The sequence below is a fragment of the Cephus cinctus genome, unplaced genomic scaffold (genome assembly GCF_000341935.2).
Source record: "Cephus cinctus unplaced genomic scaffold, Ccin1 Ccin1_scaffold0087, whole genome shotgun sequence".
NCBI classification, from domain to species: Eukaryota; Metazoa; Arthropoda; class Insecta; order Hymenoptera; family Cephidae; genus Cephus; species Cephus cinctus.
In genome coordinates, this window is record NW_014332826.1 from 567,126 (window position 1) to 579,332 (window position 12,207).

Genomic DNA, 12,207 nt, shown 5'->3' on the forward strand with positions numbered 1-12,207 from the left:
AACCACCCCTATCTACGTACGTACCTATCTACCCTCAACTGTTATCTATGGCGCATTTCGCGCTGCGTTTCTATCGCGATATTAATGGGAATGTTGTTCCTGTTCGTAACGAGGAGTGATGAGACAGTGCACTGTAAGTAAATATAATTCTCAGTGGCAAGTCTGCATAAAGGATGCATGTATATATGCTATTGTCATTTACCATAATGTATGTATATATTATATATACAGCTATGTACTACACTTAACGGCTGAGATCCACGAAGCCATGTGCTGTCCCAGCGTTTCCACGGGGACGATCGATGCCCGCCTAGTTATTGTTCTCCAATGTTCTCCAATGACTCTTGTCCCATGATCTCTATAGATGTTTATGGTACCAGACTTTCGAGAACTTCCCCAGCATCCGTGCGTGTACCTATAACCTGCTTGTTACCCAAGGGCTGTTGATTGACTTTATGCGCCAGTGAACTTGATAGTGCAAAACATTTTGTTGAGTGTCCGTCGTCTTCCGGCGCACCAGATGCCTTTGAGGACAAGTTCAGGTTTGCACTGGCTCAACTTGATTTCAGGAACAAGTTGAAACACTTGAGTAATAATTGGCGTCTAACTTGGTTTACAAACGTATATCGCTGTTAAACAAACTGATGATAGTTATACTGAACTCGTACGGTATCCAGGGAAGGATGAAATTAATCGATGACTCTGGGTACTCGAAGTGGCTGCGCTTTGCGCAAGTGGTTCCCTGTCTTAAGTCTGATGGTTATTCTGAAGTGGATGGGTTATACGCAGACAGCACTTTGTACGTGTCCGAATAGTTTTTCAATTAATAATAAGATACGATGGGGAAGGTTAGAGATTAATAGCTTGTACCCGTTTTTCATACAGCTCTTTTACAGCCTTTGAGAATTAATACCGGTACACGTACCTTTCACTGTGAGGCTCTACGTGATACGTGATATATTGTATAATTATATTCGTGCAATTATTTTTATTAAATTTTTCATGCAATCTGTACTATAATATATATCATATAATAAAATTCCGAGACTTTTATACGATATAAACAGATTGTATGGTATGAGGTGTACAGCATCTTCAGTAACGTAACGCGTGATATAGTTGCCCTGGTGTAATAAATATTTTTTATCAAATCATCCCCGATTACTATCATGGTCCAATCAATATGTCTAATCGATCTGCAACGGCTTATGTGTCTCAGTAATAGTTCTCCAGCTTCCAACTAATATAAAAAAAATCAGCTACAATAAATTACCATTATCCTCCAATATGCAATATCTCAACGCGTGCTGACCATCCTGTAATTATTACTTCAACACGATAACGTTTACTTACTTACCCTTTATTGGTTCTACCTCGTACGAGCTCGTATACCAATAAGTATAATTGCACGTAAGGCAAATACACGCGTCCAGCAAAACGTGCGTGCGAAGCAGAAGATGAAGTAATCATCGATATAGTTATATACCAGGGTTACTTTCACGCCACGGAATATTCAGTACGGACTAGATTCGCAGTCAGTGCTGGTACGTATACAAACATTGAAGTGGAAGTACTCGCGTGTTTCCCTGCGAGCAATACGCATAAAGCTAATTCGCACCGATTAATTAGGAGTCGAGTAATTAATTATTTCGCGTTAACTAATAGACAATTTCACGTCGCGCATGCGTTAACAAAGACAACGTCACGGAGACTGATAACAGGGTCTCTCGCGATCGAACAAATAACTGCGTCACGATTACTCCGTATACTCTACTACTGTTGTATACGGAGGAGGCTTTTGACGGTGCATCGTTCACTCGATGATGTAAAATTTATTGGAAATATCGAAGGAATCGAAGCGTTATTAATATCGAATTTGATTGATATAGGAAGTTAGGTTAGGTTATTTTCATATACTTGTTAATAATGCAATGCTGCTATGGGTACGTATAGAGATAAGAGGAGGCAGTTAAATTCCTAAGAACGGTTGCTTCGTTATTAATTTATAAATATATATTGAGGTGAAATCTAAAGTTTTAAGACTTTTCGGTTTTACTGTTATTATGAATGAGATTGCTCGTTGGTGTTTTATTTCAGTCCTTTTTGTTAGTCTGGCCGAGGGAATATTATTCAACGTGTAGTTATCACTTTTGTTTCCGACTGTGCTAAGGTTATAGTTACTATAGTTACTATAGGCTTTTCAACGGTAGGCTCTAACTCTGACGCTTCAAACTTGACTTTTGGGTTTCAACGGGAGCTACGAAACATACCATTTGTCATGCCTAAACTTCTTCTCCTTAATGCCTCGACAATCCCAGTTAACAGGCTTGGTTTCTCATGTTTGTGGAACAACTTCGCAACATTGGGCAAAGTACAGAAACCGTTGATTAGGGTGGTGAAGTTGTCACCGAATAAATGACTGAAAATATATAATATTGCTTTTGATTTGCGACTGTTACCGACATTATTATATGGTTTACTACCGAAATGATCAGTTTTATCCTGCATGCAATTTACATTTGTTTATCTGTGATATATCTTACTTATGAAAAAAAAAAGAAAGAAAGACGCTTGAATCAATGTAGAAACCTACTTCTTGGAGTATTGACTTTTCCAACATGGCGTGAATGGCGTTGCTGAAAGAATCCTGTTTGTGATGACGTAAATGAGTGACATTCTTTTTTATTCTTCCATCGTTTATTTCTATTCACAGTCAATAAATTAACAGTTATCGTTCGAAATGATACGAAAAAAAAAGAGAAGGAATTATAATTGTAACCTCTAACCCCGCAATTAATCAATAAATACAAAATCAGTTTATAAAAAGTTTAGTGACTCTCGCGCGATGTTCGTCACTAAATTTTTATGTACAATATCGTTACTTCGCAATAATGGACTAGACCACTAACTAATTAAATTTTATGCCAGGCAATTAGCAACTTTATCATCGTCATCAGCGTCATCATTCTCATTTAGCCCCTTACGATTCGTCTTCGAACCGTCTTTCAATTCTTCGTTTCTTTTTTTGCTTCGTGTTTTTTTGTTTCCATTCGTTTGCAGTATGTGAATTAGAACAGACTTATAGCCTCTTTTAGGAATAATTATCATTTAAATTTCCTGACTAACTTTAATCATTTAATTTATCTAATTCGGTTACCGCTATTAGGTCTACGTAGAGTGAATTTACATTGAATGCTGTGTATCGTCCGAGCTAATAAAATCACGACTGTCTCTATTAATAGTATGTATCTCATAAACTCGTTACTAATTAACATTTTACTCCTTCTACACACTCTATTTACTTAATGGAACGGATAATCTACAGCAATATCACCGAAGCCCGTACGTCGTTAACAAATTGTAGGTATCCATTAATATTAATATTATATCTCATCGGATTCTACGGTGGCTCGAATATTAAATTGGTAAAAATCTATGACGTTTTGCTCCCCTCTTGTATCAATTTTCTTTACAACATTTTTCCCATCCCCCGACTCGCCGCCAATCAAAATGTTAATGATCTCCCGTCAACGGGGGATGAAAAACTTGTAACACTATATATATATACAGAATTTGGCTGAGATTTTTATGTGGCAGTGTGGACAGTGTGTCGTTAAGCTGAGGCGCCTGCGCAATAATGAAAGCATCGCCCAGACTGCGAAAATTATTAACGATTGATACAGTTATCGATCCCTGACAAAGAAATTCGATCAATAAAATTATCGAAGGATCACGACGTTTTGGTTCTTCGATGCAATCGACCGGCCGAGCTTCATAATGACGAAGTGGCAGCCAGCAAAAGGGCGCGACGGACTCGTTGGAAAGCATGTATCTTATTTATTAACCTACGTATGTAGATAATGATGGAGAGGTGGCATGCATCCTTTAATTAACCCTTAATTAATTACATAACGTTCATTGCTTTCGAGGTGAGTCGATCATTGAATCGTGTGCTTAGAATGCGGGTGTTTCTAATATGTACACGGCCTAATGTGATTCCTACGGCTCTTTTTTGTTTCCTTAATATTTACTACAGGAATTACATATCTCTCGCTTCGCATTCATACAACTTCGCTCCGCACTTCTTTTACAACCACTTTTTCTTTTTCTTCTCGTTCGCATTAGTTTGCGCCAATCGCTACGGTCGTAGTATCATTTTACACTATACAAAGATGTACACAAGATCCAACATTGTTGTATATACCTATAATACCTACTCTAATCTTAAGTTTTGGCAAAGGTGTAGGTTCGATACAAAACATCGCTAGGTCCACTATGGGTACCTGTATTCTATGTATAATTATATACCTATTTACAAACTTCTCATTAACTTTCAATCATCCCGTAATTGTCAATGTACACGTATCTTACAATTCACCATCGCATCGGAGGACTAATTATGGCAATGGTGGAGATTGTCGGTCGTCATTAGCCATACGCACTTCATATGCTGTGATATCAATGCATGCAGCTTCTTTATCGATTCTACTAATTTACATATCATCCAAGACCTTTACACTCTTATGCGATAATATCTGATTGACTTATCGTTTGCGGAAAAAAAAAATCATGAGAAAATTATGTGCTCCAAAAATTTTACATACACATAACACATGAGTATTCGAGGCGTTTAATGCTTAACTGTACATTTTCTTGCGTGAAACTATTCTGATATCTTTTTCAGAATTGTATATTAATGACTTTATTAATTCAGATATTTCAGCTTGGCTTTGAGCCAAGAGAGAAATAATTAAAACGAACCTTTTACTTCTTTCAGTAGCGTCAAACATAAAGTTACGTAACTATCGTTCAATTTCTTCTATTTTGCACTTCGATTTGCGTCCAAGTGCGAATCTGATTGACGCTCATTAACTTCGCGAATCGTTACTACCTACTTCTTTGATTAATCTATTGCTATCGTATCACATAGAACTTACTTAGACGATTATTATTCGGTGAACGATCGGCGAAGCTTCGGATTGGATGATGAGGTCCGAGCGCCCTGAGAGAGTAGTTACGGGATTGGGTAATAAACGCCGAAGGTATTAAACGTGTAACTCTCTCTTTGACAATTAATTAACAGTCTCTATAGTTTGCTGCTGTAATATAACGGACGCTGGCTAATAATAATAACGTTTCTACAGATCGTTGCTTCGGGACGTAACGTCATATAACTTATTGTTCTCCCATGGATAACATTTTGAAACCCTTACGAACCCTCCACGTGTTGATTTGGAGGAGGGACTTTTTATTTTTTAAATTCCTACCTGTATATTTTGTCCCCGCACGCTGTCATCAGATCAATAAGTATCAGGTTCCAGCTATTTAGAATTTCGTCATTCCCCATTCAGTCGGCACACTTTAAACCCAAAAGTTTCAGTGGCGTACCTTTCTCGAAGGGTCGTAGGTAGCCGTTATACGTTTGTTCTTAAGGGTTTTATTTTTCTTTTCTCTCTATTATTTTTCTCCGCTTTACTGAAACGGAGCATCGCTAGGTTGACTCTTATTCCCAGATCCCTGCGACGTGGGCGAACCGCGACTGAAGTTGCCAAAGTTCTTGGTTGGAGAATCCGAAGCAACAGCGGCCACCAGTGCTTTGTCTCTAGGGGGTGGTGCCGAGCTAAGACTAGATGAACTCACGCCAGAGTCGCTTGATTTCTCACTGAGACAGCCTCTCTGGCTGAGACTGGCGGATGCGTTTCCGCTTTCGCAACCAAGGCCCAGGTCGGAACTTCCGCCTACGACGTATTTCACCATACTGAGTTTATGGCTACCTTCGCAGGCATCCTCGATGACGACAGTCTCACCAAAGTTACCCCTCTTCGCGATGAACCTGACATTTCCGCCTCGTAACAGGGGTGACTTCTCGAACTGAGTTTCCTTCTGAATACCACTCGAAATTGGTATATTCGGGTGAAAATCGTCTTTCGACTCTATCAGAGGATTCTCACCACATTTGTTCTGGGAAGTCGTGTCGAGATTGTTCTCCCTTGTCAGCTTCTTGGTTTCCGGGCTTATGTTGCGTCTCGTAGAGTTCTTATGAGCATCGTAACATCCGGAGTCACGAGGGAATTGTCGCCTGCTGAACGGTGAGCAATGCCCGGAAGTTTGACCTGAGGTTAAAGCCAGCCGGTTAATCTCATCCCCTTCGGAACTAGAGGCCAAGTCCCCTTCGCTTCCAGCTGAAGCAGAAACAAGATAAATTTTACAATGTAATCTGCTCCTGTGTTCCGGTACAAACTATTTTTCAGAGTCCAAAACGCCTAAACATTCTACAAAGTCGCTTTAGATATTTTTAACTAATTCTCACATTGTAGATCATGAAGTAACTGAACAGCTGTGAGTATCTTAGCGCGATGTTCCGGCTGATGAATGCCCAGGTAATCAAGATCCGCTGGTTCCAATTCTCTGAACAGTTCCAGGTCCTCGTATCCGTTTAGTACAAACACAGAAATGTGTTCCTGCACAAACGACAGTAATAAATCGCATCAAGAGTGAAATTAATTTTTAAAAAAATTCTCCATCCACTTCTAAACTATCACAAGAGAAAACTAATTCGCCGGTAGATTACGAACGCGTTCATGTCATCCTTGAACCTAAAATATGCTCAGATCGAAAAGAATACTTAGTTTGCATTTGAAACAATGCGAATGGGACTCTATGACGTTCTAGCCCCTACATAAAAGATATTGTTCCCTACCTGAAGATTCATTCTTTGCAAGAGCTCTTCAACGGATCCAGGCTTCTGTCTGTACCTTTGACCCCACTTTCCGCGTTCCGATTCCCCACGTCGGTCTCTCGGTACCCTCTCGTTCAAAATCTCCACATTTATGAACTTGAAGTGTCCTATTCTGTTATTTACTACGCCCTTCCAGAGCCCGCTCGTGTTCATCTGAACAACGTCGATGACGTCTCCTTTCTAAAATAAAAAACAAAATAATAACCAAGTGGTACATAAAGTCCAATGATCAAATCTCTTTCTCGTCCACTCCTATAAATCTACATAAAAGGCATCCACGGCGTAACGATATCTAAGACACAAACCTTGAACTTCAAAGCGTCCTTGTCGTAAGGACTAGGCGTATAATCAACGAGTGCTCTCGCTCTACAGAGAACAGGACCAATTGACGTTGGACTGATGGCATCCCTATCCTCGCAGGATATAGAGCTATGATTACTTCCGGCTCGTACCAAGGCTTGCGTACTGGAACCACTTCCACTGGGAAGACTCTCTACGCTACTTGCGCTGCAGGGAAAAGCTTCCGACGACGCTCTGTCCTGTCGAAGTCTCGAAATTTTACGCTGCACGTCGTGCCTCAAATTTCTCGCTCTTCCTGCTATCCCTGCTCTGGCATCTCCCTCCAGCAATGCGCTCGCTTCCGACTACAATAGCAAGATCAGAAGTTCAAGTAATACAGTCATTTTAATTGCGCGCCTGATCGAGAACGGTTTCTCCTTGCCGATTGTATTCCGTCATCCATTATCATGACGAAGTGCCGTGATACGTATCGTCCGTACCAAAAGTATTAAATATAGTGACTGCTCGATAGAAAAAAAAAATCAAGTGAACGTTCTCAATTCTCCTAATCGAAATCATGCAAGATGAGAATAAATAAATAAAATTAATTAACACGTCAAAAACACTCGGAATTAATAAAAATATCGGAGCATCGCTCTTAAGCGCGAGGTCGACTTGTCGGTGGAGTCTTTTTCCGTGTACCCTCGCAAGTGTGACAGCAGTATAGTATCATACAATTGTTTATCGGGAGTATGTTCGGGTAAGGTCTGAAAAGAATTCGCCAAAAAGATCGTGTTGTATTTTTTCTGTTGAAACAATAATTTAGCAGTGTTCGGAACGTACGGACACAGGGTATAAAATTCATAATGCACAGTGACAATGCAAGCACAGATTTTGGGTTTGATGATATAAACAAAAAAAAAACAATAAATCTCTATGGTATCTCTGACATGCATCGAACTTTGGGATTTAAGAACAATAAATTGATCCAGACAGCTGGGCGCTCGTGCAAGCGTTAGATTCGTGCGAGGGTGGAAAGCAAAGATCAAACAAGGATTGTGATCACGTACTGTATGGACGGCCGCCGAATGTTGACTCTCTAATTCTTCTTGATCCTCGTAGTCGCTGCTCTGGCTCGGCGACAATCCTTCCTCGCCGCTACTCCGACTCTAAAATCCATACTCGTAACAGTTCTAATCACGTTACTTCGTAGGCTATCGAGCTATTCGTTTTTAGTTCGCAATTCACGGCATTAGCGACAGGAACTTTGTTACATGTGTGACTGATAGGACATTACGTAAATTAATAACAGAGCGAAAAGGAGCGAGAGAACCAATTAGTACGGCGATCGTGCATTACATTAAGGGAAAATATATATAGGTATATATGTATGTATAGTATATAGTACAAATGATGTTATATATAGTACATATATGTATATGATATAACGAGAGGCAGCAGGTATATGGGGTTTCATCAAAGAAAGATATAATAGGCGTTAGATATACAGAGGTATCAACTGTTTCTATGGTTTTGACGAAAGAACAAAAAAAGATAGTGGGTTAGACCGATATATTTAATATTGGTGTGTCGTGTGAGTAAGATACTGTCAGTGCTGTGTCGTGAGAGAGAGAGAGAGAGAGAGAGAGAGAGAGAGAGAGAGAGAGAGAGAGAGAGAGAGAGAGAGAGAGAGAGAGAGAGAGAGAGAGAGAGAGAGAGAGAGAGAGAGAGAGAGAGCGAGAGTGATGAGAAAAAGTCAATAAGGGTACCAAAAGCTTTGACAATCATGACTGATTGTCACAATAAACCCCTAGCGAAGATTCGACCCCTGATACACGTAGTAATCCCCTAGAATTTTCATGGAGGTCAGGATCTTCCTTCGTGACTCGCGACAGAATCTTTCTCTCGGTTCGTTAAACCGACTTCAGAATTGATCCAAGGACAAGATAGGATGATACTTTTAGCAAGAGCTATTCCCGGATGCTGCGTAGCGACAAGAGCTCAGGTGTTGTATATCACGTGAAAATCTAATGGTCTGGAGGAAAGATGTAGCTATATAAATATATATATATATATTTGTGTAGCTACAGTACGTATATGGTTCTTCATTGAAAGACTAAATATTCATGAGGGATGAATAGAACGTGGCTGCGTCCAATCCGAAGGAATCTCTCACTTCCCGTTGAAGATGTTGATATTTGTTCAGGTATAGGGTAAGTGGGTTAGTATGGATTTGCGGTAGCGAGCAATGTCTACAACTAGGCAAATACGAACATATCCGGGAATGGCGCGCGTCGCGGGTTGCAATGGCGGTAGTGGCGGTGGTGTTGGTGCGTTGGTAGTGACGTTATTGGTGGTGGTGGTGGTAGCGGTGATAGTTGTGGCAGGGTAGCGTTGATTGGGTCGGGGTGATACCGAATGGTGGTGGTGATGGTGCTCGTGGCTCGTAGGGTGCTCAGGGTGGCGACCCCCTAGAGGAAGCTGGTCGCTCCTACTCGTGTCCACCGACACAGTCGACAGTCTCGAGCTCACACTCTGCATCCCCCAAATTAAATAAATCAGGACCACCCCCGGGAAGCCGTGATACAGTCGTCGCGTTGCCAAGGTCGAGAGCCCGTGGAGATAAATTATAAGGAGTAAAAAAAAAAAAGAACAAAATAACACATAAAATCATTACGTTCGTATGCGAACAGGAGGGCACTATTAATTAACACGAAAATTAGTAAGACATGGAGATAAAAAAAAGTCAAGGGTCGAAGGTACACGCATCGTTAGAGTTGAAATCTTAAAAATTTCGAATATTCATCGTATAATCGATCATTCAAAATATTATTTCGAATTTTCTTATCTTTACGTTCCGTATATTCCTTCTTCCATAGTCTCTTTCACTGGTATCGCTATATAGCGTATATTAGGTTATCCTACTGGACAAAGAGAGAGAGAGAGAGAGAGAGAGTCAGACTACAGTATCATGCTACTCGGAAGAATCATTCCTTCACTGGGTCAGATAGACTCTCATGCACTCGTGTAATAAATCTTATAAACTCTCTTCGTGGAATTCTTCGCGTCTTTCAAATTGATCGCCCCCATGCACCCAAGGGGACTTCTCGACCAGTTCGGCCAGTTGCCGAGTCACTGGCCTTAATCGGCAGGCAGAACCTCGACAAACTTCAGAACGAACCCCGGCGTTCTTTTACTTCAGAATGCAACTTTCCAAGTGTCTGGGGACGTCATTATCACTGGATTAGCGACAGAGGCAAAGACGACAGGGTAGGTCACGGTTAATTGCCTCGTGTTCGTCGTCGATTTTTTTCATTCGACAAAGCGAAGGTAATCAGAGTGCCGTTACCTATTTTACAAATTACATGTCTGATGGCTTGGCTAGTAAGCCTGAGCATGAATAATAATAACAACGATAATGAAAAAAATACGAAAAAGATTCATGTTACATGGCGAGACACGAGATTTCTCATACTTTTGAAATAGAGTGTATCCCCTCGTACATACATATGTATGTGGGAGAGAGGGGGATCGGAGTTTGGGAGAAACGAGAAAGTTTGATTGGATCGACTGACCTGAACGTCGCTGCTGGCGTAGTCGCCGCTCTCGCGGGATGCTCTCGAATGCGTAAGGGGTATGATGGTCGGAGGGTTGTTGTGACCCTGAGGAACTATGAGACCCCGCATGGTGGACATGGCGGGTTTTCGGGAGCGATCCCGCGGGAGACTGATGTCGCCTGCGGTCCTGAGCGAGATCACTCCCTCGCCCCTGTTTTCCGGTCTAAGGTTAAGAGTGAAGCACACCCTAAAATCGTAGTGGGCAAGGGTGAGAATACACGTCGTAGAAATTTCAAGGGTGGATGGGATTTACGTCGAGGATTCGTACGAAGTTTACCTTCCGTTTTGAATGGTCGCCGTAGGGACGGGACCACCACTGGCTCCCATGAGGAACTCTTCGGGATCGGATTCAGAGGGTGGTTCGTCATACCAATGTTGATCTCCTGAAACAGGTCCTAGACCACCAGCCCCTCCACACCGTGCGTCCTCGTCGTACATGTAAGTGTCATCTGTAAAAATATTTAGATTTTTTGAACAAAATTTGCAACCTCAGTCTAACATTTTTTTGTCCCCCAATTTTAACGAATCAATTATACGACTGTTGTAGAGTATCGGGGTGGATGCAATTCGCAATTCAAAGCACGAGATCCGAAGACCCGAAGGGTGCCCGTAACATGTGGTGTAGGTTGTAGGTTGGTATGTATATAGTATACATATATGTCGAAGGCAATACGCGATGCGTGAGAGGGTATATTGAGCCACGTGTATCGAAGGTGGTAGGTGGATTCCCAGTAGCGAGAGGAGTAACCCCGTATACTCTGGGAGTGATGTACGAAGAGGGTGTAGAGGCTCTGAGGGTGGCTGGGACACGACGGGTGTTTACGGTAACGAGATTAGCAGCATACGAGGGGCTTCACTCGGCGTATATGCGTCGTCGTCACACAATCACGTGGCAAATAAATCCTACACTGAAGATAAATCGGCAATAAACTTTAAGAGCCCGCTCGTGTCGTAGCGCTCTACTCTATCCGTTTCATTACGCTAATCTCGGCTTTAATTTGGTTTCGCGCCGTCTATCGTGCCTGGAGGAACAAAAAGAAAACAACCGGCTGGATGTACTCATGGAGTCGACTTCTATAAATCGATGGTGCGAATTATTGAACAATTGAGCCGTAAGCTATTTTAAAATTTCGGTATGTTATTATTCAAAACTATATTACGCAAAGTGTATAATCCTTGATGCACGCGAAGGAATGTACCATGGAGAATAAGCATTTTCTGTGATAAACGTGCATGTAGCCAGAGGTCAAGAGGTTGAGTATACTAACCTCCGGGGAGCTGACCTCTTCCGTCTCGTCCCAGCTGCATTAAACCTTGCCGTATGTCTCTTAGTATCTGAAACAGAATAATAAGTTGGTGACTTTACGGTTATCTAGGTATATAGTAATTATTTAAAAGCAGTACCGATCATTGATAGTGCAACTATCGACACGTGGGACTACCTACTTTTCGGAATTGAGACGTTTTAAGAATCGTTTAGATTTTTTTCGGTTTGTGAGTAAAACCTTTTCTTTGTCCTCGGTGGTCAGGAACAAGAAACGGATGTGTCAGAACGATATGAGCTGTCGAGTC

At 41.4% G+C, this 12,207-nt stretch overlaps 1 protein-coding gene across 10 annotated transcripts in view; it reads right to left on the bottom strand.

The window, feature by feature from the left end:
* Positions 1-2,661: 2,661 nt before the first annotated feature.
* Positions 2,662-12,207, bottom strand: part of LOC107273170 (SAM and SH3 domain-containing protein 1) — a 181,574-nt gene continuing 172,028 nt past the window's right edge. For 5 of the 10 annotated variants that reach the window (XM_025089349.1, XM_015751094.2, XM_025089335.1 and 2 more), the window contains 9 exons: positions 11,904-11,970; positions 10,913-11,084; positions 10,594-10,822; positions 9,293-9,553; positions 8,089-8,187; positions 7,045-7,383; positions 6,701-6,919; positions 6,311-6,461; positions 2,662-6,182 (listed from right to left, as the gene is read on the bottom strand). In XM_025089349.1, coding sequence (XP_024945117.1) covers positions 5,473-6,182; positions 6,311-6,461; positions 6,701-6,919; positions 7,045-7,383; positions 8,089-8,187; positions 9,293-9,553; positions 10,594-10,822; positions 10,913-11,084; positions 11,904-11,970 — 2,247 coding nt within the window. In that variant the 3' untranslated portion in view covers positions 2,662-5,472. The remainder of the gene's footprint in view (positions 6,183-6,310; positions 6,462-6,700; positions 6,920-7,044; positions 7,384-8,088; positions 8,188-9,292; positions 9,554-10,593; positions 10,823-10,912; positions 11,085-11,903; positions 11,971-12,207) is intronic. The other 5 variants (XM_015751123.2, XM_025089369.1, XM_015751104.2 and 2 more) reach the window with 5 other exon arrangements.